At 37.8% G+C, this 7,779-nt stretch overlaps 1 protein-coding gene across 1 annotated transcript; it reads left to right on the top strand.

Moving 5' to 3' along the window:
• Nucleotides 1-937: 937 nt before the first annotated feature.
• Nucleotides 938-6,834, top strand: LOC149832539 (uncharacterized). The gene is made up of 3 exons (XM_090012497.1): nt 938-1,085; nt 1,232-1,297; nt 6,587-6,834. The coding sequence occupies exons 1-3, from the start codon at nt 1,041-1,043 to the stop codon at nt 6,629-6,631; spliced, it is 156 nt and encodes a 51-aa protein (XP_089868623.1). The 5' UTR covers nt 938-1,040; the 3' UTR covers nt 6,632-6,834.
• The last annotated feature ends 945 nt before the right edge of the window (nt 6,835-7,779 follow it).

Here is a 7,779-nt window from a genome sequence, read left to right as displayed (position 1 = left end):
TCTACTCTTTCTTTTTTTTCTTTGAAAGGCAAGCTACCAGTTATACAATGATACCCAACACAAGGGTGACGTGAACTAGCTGCTCCTACCAGACAAGCTGAGTCCAGGAGAAGCAGATCAGGTCATGCTGAACATAAGCGCTTTTGCTCATGCCGACATCGTGGCCATCCAAAAGTCAACAAAACCACGTGGCATTCATCCAAAATGCAAACAGACGGCTACGATGTCGGCATAAACAAAAACGCTCATGTTCAGCATGACCTGATCGGCTTCCGCCAGGGGAGGGGATGGCTCAAGAGAAGTTGGAGCCCGAGGCATATTTGATTGAAGACCCATATTTCTCCATTTTTTTTAAAGCCCTCAGCATGTGAAATATAAGCATTATATATATTTTTCATTTGAGGCCCTAGGTGGTGGCCTCAAATATCAAAGAGGCCAGCCGGCCTTGAGCGGAGCCCGGATAGCTTATAGTTTTACTCGTTTGACTCAAGCTAGGCTCGTTTGACTCGGGCTCAGCTCGTCTAAACATGAGTATGAGCCGAGCCTGAACATGCCATGCTGGGCAGCTCGTTTACCAAGTCCACATTCGGGTCTAAAGACTCTAAATGGGCCTCTTATAGTCTGAACCATATGTAAGTTCGGAGAGAGATAAAGACCCAGTGAAATGTTATTTTGGTATCTATCTAATATTGAAAATAACAGTTTTTTTCGGGTTTTGGTACGAAAATCCATAAACCATTAACCAGGTCCAGATGCACAAAATAATCGGAATCTCGTGGATTTGATTTTTAATTTTGACCCAAGCAAATAACCGGACCCATTTCATTATATCCGAACTGGGGTTTTATCGGATCCGTTTCAGATCAGAATCGGGTCGTACCCGATCGGTCGTCAACCCTATTTCGTGTGTAGTCGCAGTCTTTCTCGCCCTTCCTCTCTTCTTGGCGAGTAAAGCGACGCTCTTAGAAATTAGGGTTAGAGTTTTTTCGTCTTCTTCTTCCTCCCCAGTTATAGACAGGGAGAATTCCTCTGTGGTTTCAATGGCGGGTCCTGGTCCCTATTCCGGCACGAGCACTCTTGCTCTGGTAAATCTCTCCCTCTTCTGTTTTTTACCTTCAATCTCCCTCGATATCAACAAATCCGTGATCTAACGCCAGGAAGCAAAATTACCTATTACAGTGGTTTTCCGGTCGATTCTGAGTTTTTTTTTTCATTTGATTTTGAATATCAGGTGGCTCGTGTTTCGGCCTTCACCTTTGGCCTCGTCTACGGCAGTATCAAGCTGTCGTACCTCAAGGTATTGGCTTTTGTTTCTCGCTTTTTTCATTCTCTATTTCCTTTTACGGTTTGATTGATGCTCAGAAGTATTTGTTTTTTTGTTGGGTATCGTTTTCTTTTCTTTTTGGCGTTTGAATTTGTAGATTAATATTGGTCGGCAATGGATCCTTAGCCATTTTCGTTTCCGTTTGCACCGTACTTAAGCCCTTAATCCATTAATTATGGCCATCGTGCATCGATGAACTGAATGATTAGATATTCAGTATCTATTGGTGTGGGATTTGGAGAAGTCTGCATAGTCAAGGGTGTAGGTAAAGCTTGATTGCTTCTTTTTGCGGTAGAATCATTTGCTTGTTGTGTTTTTTTTTTAGTCTTCACAATTAGAGGCATTTTTCTGTTGGTTATGAAAGTCTTATCGAAAGCAAAATTTGCATATCATGAAATGTAAAGCAAGGAAAGAGGATTTTTGGCATTTTAATTCTGTTGGTCTTCACCTTTACAAAAGGAGATAAAGGATTTGATTATGTGTTCCTTCCTACATGTCATAAAATTGCCCACATTGGGAAGGCATTTCACGCCATTATCTCTGCTCAAAATGTTTGACAGAGAGAAATTGAAGCCTTCACCGCCATTCATCACATTCGTTAGTGTCTGATTCTTTTTAATGTTGTTATTTTCTTTCGAACATTGTGTGAGTATAAGGGAGGCTATATATTCACGTTAGTGAGTTTGGGGTCATGTGAACTCCCCACTTTGGGTACAATTTTGCCTTTTCTTTTGGGACCCATCTGTGAGTTTAAAAAACAAGTCCTGCCAGCTTCGTTGCAGTTTGTAAACATGTGTAAGTTTTCTTTCCAAAGTCTCCACCCATTTTCTTATTATCATTAGAAATGCCTCTTTTTTTGTAGTAGCATGACATGATATGACTTGTTTTTTTGCTTCTATCCTGCTTGCAGTAGTATCCACTATTTAGTTCATTATTTTGCATGGAGTTTTTAAACAAATAATACCTTCGAAGTTATTCTTGTGCTTGTATGCTAGTATATGCTTATTTGATGTGACTCTTGTGCTTGTATCCCAGGATGGGTTAGTTGTATTTTTTTACTCATTGTTTCACACTTTTATGCTCTGCTGTTTTGTTTTGAAACATGACTTTTTTCTAGGCATATAAAATTCATTACTTCTCCATTATTGCAACTGATGTTGCAAATATTTGATTTGATTGACCAATTTTAGTAGTCTGATCTGATTTCATTAAGCAACTAGTGCCATTTACTCACTATCTTGTTACCACGAACAAACCAATATAAACTGTTGTAAGCTGTTAAAATTGGCATATGCATCCTATTTTTAGTGATTTTCTTGATTTTTGAGCAATTTAAGAGTGTTAAAGAGTTGAACAGAAATGGGTGTTCTAGCATTTAGTTTTTTGAATGGAAAGAGCAACTTTCATTTGAAAAAATTAAAAATCTAGCATTTAGTTTTAGTCTTGAAGATTTGTTGGATCACCTTAAAGCTGTGTCACATGGGTGCGGGTGCGGGGGTGCGGCAAAAAAAATATATATATATATATATATATATATATATATATATATATATATATATATATATATAGTCCAAAAGTTGGACATAAATGACCCTGGGTGTGGTCAATGCACCCAGGGTCAGGTTGACCGCACCGGGTGCCGCACCCGCGTCGCGTCGACGCGGGTGCGGCACCCAGTTTGCCGAGTCCCTGTGACATAGCCTTAAAGCATTCAAAAAATAAAAGACGACCATGGGGAAATGGGCTCAAATCTGAACCTTACTATGTTTATTGGAAATAGATCATCTACATTTTTTTTGGGAAATAGATCATAAACGTATTTCATTAAAAACTTCCCCACTTGTACTATAGAGAATTGCCAAGTTTAGACATAGTTCTGTTTGCTGCATTTCACTCAGCACTTCATCTATTGATCATTAGGTGAACCTTACTATGTTTATTGGAAATAGATCATCTACATTTTTTTTGGGAAATAGATCATCTAGCTTTGAAGTTCAAGTTACTTTCAAAACGTATTTCATTAAAAACTTCCCCACTTGTACTATAGAGAATTGCCAAGTTTAGACATTGTTCTGTTTGCTGCATTTCACTCAGCACTTCATCTATTGATCATTAGGTGTGTGTTGTTGGGATTTAGGACAGTTAAACATGTTGGGACAACAATCAGAAAAATTTGAACGCATCCATAACACAATGTCATGGCACTGAAGAAAAATAGTTCCAGGAATGATGTGTGTGGCCTTAAAACCAAGATAGGTCCATAGAGGCAAAAATGGACCATCTCATGGCACCAAACCATGAATGCATTCTTTAGAATATGATGAGGCTGTTCCACTGGGTGGTCGGTATGGGAGACTTGGTCTTCATGGCAAGCTAAATAATCTAATGGAGCTTGTACAAGTAGCAAAGAATTTTGCAAGCTTAGTATGTAACATATGAGTTTTTTCCTTCTCTATGGAAGCTGCTTTCACACCTACATATCCTTATGTGAAAATGACATTTGCTGAACAGCTTATTAAACTTTTATTATTACTATTTTTTTAGATTTTCGATAATGCTTCAAATTATTTTTGACACGGTTTATAAATTATCCCATGTTTAGTGGTAAAGGTGAAATACTCCAGTATTCCAAAAATTGGTCTAACGATCTAACTTTCTTAGTGACAAATTTGTGTGCATTCATTATAGATCTTTTACTGAATTAAACTGGTATAGTTTAATTTGCTTTTACAATTATATCTATGTACTGAATTCTGTGTAAGGCTGTTTTGATGCTTTACGATGATCGCCATTGCCAAACTTGGATTTTGTCTTTTCTCTTGCTAGAGTCAATGAATGGTAGAAAGCATCCCAACGGTTTGTGTTTGAATTAAGGATATGTTTGCCACTTTAGAAGGCTGCTTTTTAGATGCTGTATGACTGTCATAATTATCAATGTTGGACTTTTGTCTTTTTTTTATAGACAATGATTCAATGAATGAAAGAGAGCACCTCAAGGGTTTGTGCTTGTACCAGAGAGATGTTAGCTACTTCTTGAAATCTAGGACCCACAAATTTACTTTTCTCATGGAAAGGGCACCAGTTGCCATGAGATGCAAAGCCTAAGGTGTTTGATGATGGTCAAAGAGATTCTCAATTCCCTTTAATGTGCTATTTTTCTAAGATGCTCACCCAATCTATTTGATGGATTTTCAACCCTAGATGCAATCATGCAAACGTGTTCTAGAGAATTTGCATCTCAAATTCTACTTTCTATCATTTGTCCACCAATATTGTTAGCTCCTGAACACCTGGACAAGGAAGAAAAAAACTTCATTTCTCAGAAAACCAGGGTTGGCTCATCAACCTTCCAATTATGAACGGGTACATAGCTGCCAACTTATTGCACTAGAAATGAAAACATTCCAAATAAAGCAATTGGTGTCTTTCCTTTTTAGTGATTGTACTAGCATGGCACACATCGATACACATCATCTTGGATTTTATTGGGAATATTGCAACAATAGAAGTTGACAAGATATGGTTTTTCTTTGACTGGTTCTGTTTTCAAGTTTACATGATGGCGACACACTATCCTTTACAGGTTCATGTACACCATGCATGTTTCTGTTGATTAATTTCCATGAGATAATGGACGGAATTAGTTTTATCTGCTTAGTTTGGAAGGTGTAGAATGCTAGGAACCATAGTTATTAGTAAGTATGAATCATCAGCCAGAGGATAGAAATGGGTCCTTTCTATGGTTAAAATTCATTGGGTTCAATTTGCTTGTGACTGGTATAGTTGATGACTTGGCAACTCTCAATAGCTGCCTAGAGTGTCTGAAGAAGGCATGTGAAAAAATGAATCCAAAATGGGCACCATGGTATTAATTTCTCTTTTGAGATAAAGGGGTGAGAGAGTTGTTGATAGTAAGTAGCAATAGCATCCCGTGTGGGCTGTTTACGGCTGGAAGGGATTCAAGTACAAAAGTGGTTACTTTGTGTTGGTTCTTCGTACACTGACTGTGAGGTAAGCTACAGTTCTGGTTATAAAGATTTTGGTGTCGGTCATTGTTCTTGCTTTATCTGTTGATCTTTGAGGCAATCTGATTTGTGGTACAGAAACTGTCCCCGTTGATTGATCAACATTCCCTAAAAAGAGAAGTATTTTCCATAACCATTCATTAATCAATCAACAGTGACAGTGATTGTACAACAAATCAGATTTGCCTCAAAGATCAACAGATACAACAGCAATAATACCAAAATCTTTAAAATCAGGATTGCAGCAACTCTTCATTTACCTTTATGATGTATATAGTTAGTGCATGAATATCCAACACAAAGTAATATATATATATATATATATATATATATATATAAACCTAACCATTTCAAGTCTAGAATCTGGAATTGATGCCATTATAACAAGTTGTATGATTCTGATTAAGCTATTAATGCACCTCTGAGATCCTAATGTAGTTCTATTGAACTTTATAATTCAACAAACCAAAGTCACGCAGTCTCCGTTGATTGTCTTACAATCTTGAGGTAGCCAGTCTTAATGTGGACGTTTTGAATGATATACTAGGAAGTACAATTAGTACTTGTGATAACCCAACTTTCTTGATGCACTCTTTTAGTTTGAATTAATATGTTGTCAATTATTTCTATATTCAACTTTTGCTTTAGAGCTTAATGTACAATATGAAGGGAAAATATTTTTTAACAGCTTCATTGAACAATGCGGAATGGAATGGCCTGCTAAGATATTGACAGTTTTTTTCCTAAAATCTCCTTTTCTTTTGGTGAGGTAAAGTCCCAAGGCACTGCTGACCTCGTGCACCATGATAGCTTGTCACATCACCAGTACATTGCAAACTGTTCTAATAGATGCATCAAATATCTGAAAGTTTTCTGGTTTAGCTGTTAATAGATGTTCTGCATTTAGGACATTTTATAATGTGTCGTTTTCTTGTTGGCCTGTGAAATTAAATGTTGGAAATACTAAGTGCCGGTTTGCGTGCTGGGGCTTTCCACGGAAAACAGAACATTCGATGCGTTTCCGCGGGGGCCCACTGCAGCTACACAAACGTGATGCTCCCTTTCCTCACAGAAAGGGAGCCCCAAAATCAACTTCAGACCCCCCTTTCAGTTGGAACGTTTCACGATAGGGGGGGATCCAATTTTCTGTCCGCAGCATGGATGCTGTGGAGAGTGTGTCTGCATCTGGCAAACGACCCCTAAAGGTGAGAAAATACTAACTTCTCTTGCTTTTCAGGCAAAGGCTAAGTCACATAAGCCAGAGCCAAAGGGCCATCACTGAAGGAGCAGACATGAGAATGTTCAACCCTTGCATTTTAAGGGAAATTCAAGACGATAATTCGAACGGTACCTTGTTCTTTTTTTTGTCCCCCCCCCCCCCCCCATGTTAAGCAATGAAACCACTACTCAAGCATGTAACAGATTGAAACATGAGCACTGATAATGTTGGGAGTTTTCCGTTTTGGATTAGTGAATAATTTTCCGTCATTTTGAGTGATGCAAACTCATTTGTAGATGGTCTATGCAATAGCGACAAACAGCGAATATGGATTTGGCGTGTCTGCAAAGCTGATTCCTAAACTAAGATTTTCACTGCTCTTTGGACCAGGAAAAACTGGGACCTGAGATGCTGCTGTGGGTAGAATTCATTTTCTATTGGACATGCATGAAAATTGAGAAAAGTGATTTTTTTTTTAAAGTCTAGCTGGGGTTAGTCTGACCCCTACCAGTTTACAACTATGCCATTTGGGTTTTGAACTGGCAACGTCCCAACACAAGGTGACGTATACTAGCTGCTCCTACCAGATAAGCAGAGCCCTGTTGGTAGAGAAAAGTGATTCTTTTTCATATGAAAGTGAACACTTTCTCATGCAACACTAAATCTAAACCGAACATAATAATCTTATTTCCCAAGTCGATGGTAAAGTAGATCCCAAGTGAAAGTGATATTTTTCATGGGGTTTGAAGTCACGCTTCCTCTTTTTTTCAACTGAAAGTAATAATCGAATTGAGTAAAAGGTGAGACAGTGGGATTTTTTTGAGTGAGGAAAGAATGTCTTGAATATGGGGCTACAGGATATTTTTCTAAAATAATTTTAGAAGAAAATGATAACTAAGGTACCCTGACAAATTATCCGAAGTCGGTTTGCACGTAGGTACTTAATGTATCAGAAATTTACGTTTAGCCACTTCAGTTTTCAAATATTTAAGATTAATACCTACCTCTTCAAAAATTTGCACAAGTGACCACCGCCTGAATTACTTTTTATATTTAACTTTTTAAATTATACTTTTGACCTTTCTCCTTTAAATTATTTTTATAATCCTTCATCTGGTAGAGACGACTTGTGAATGTCACCAACTAGTTAACGGGACGTCACAAGCGAATAGTTGGGTGAATGTATTTTTTAATCAAAAGAACGATCCAAA

The sequence above is a fragment of the Nuphar pumila genome, chromosome 7 (genome assembly GCF_984573655.1).
Source record: "Nuphar pumila chromosome 7, dmNupPumi1.hap1.1, whole genome shotgun sequence".
Taxonomy (NCBI): domain Eukaryota; kingdom Viridiplantae; phylum Streptophyta; class Magnoliopsida; order Nymphaeales; family Nymphaeaceae; genus Nuphar; species Nuphar pumila.
This window is presented reverse-complemented; position numbering and strand designations above follow the sequence as displayed.

What these genes read in the sequence shown, in the direction of transcription:
- LOC149832539 (XM_090012497.1), top strand. Translation starts at nt 1,041, where the DNA reads ATGGCGGGTCCTGGTCCCTATTCCGGCACGAGCACTCTTGCTCTG. An exon ending in GCACGAGCACTCTTGCTCTG is followed by an intron (nt 1,086 to 1,231) that starts GTAAATCTCTCC and finishes TTTGAATATCAG; the next exon opens with GTGGCTCGTGTTTCGGCCTT. An exon ending in TCAAGCTGTCGTACCTCAAG is followed by an intron (nt 1,298 to 6,586) that starts GTATTGGCTTTT and finishes CTTGCTTTTCAG; the next exon opens with GCAAAGGCTAAGTCACATAA.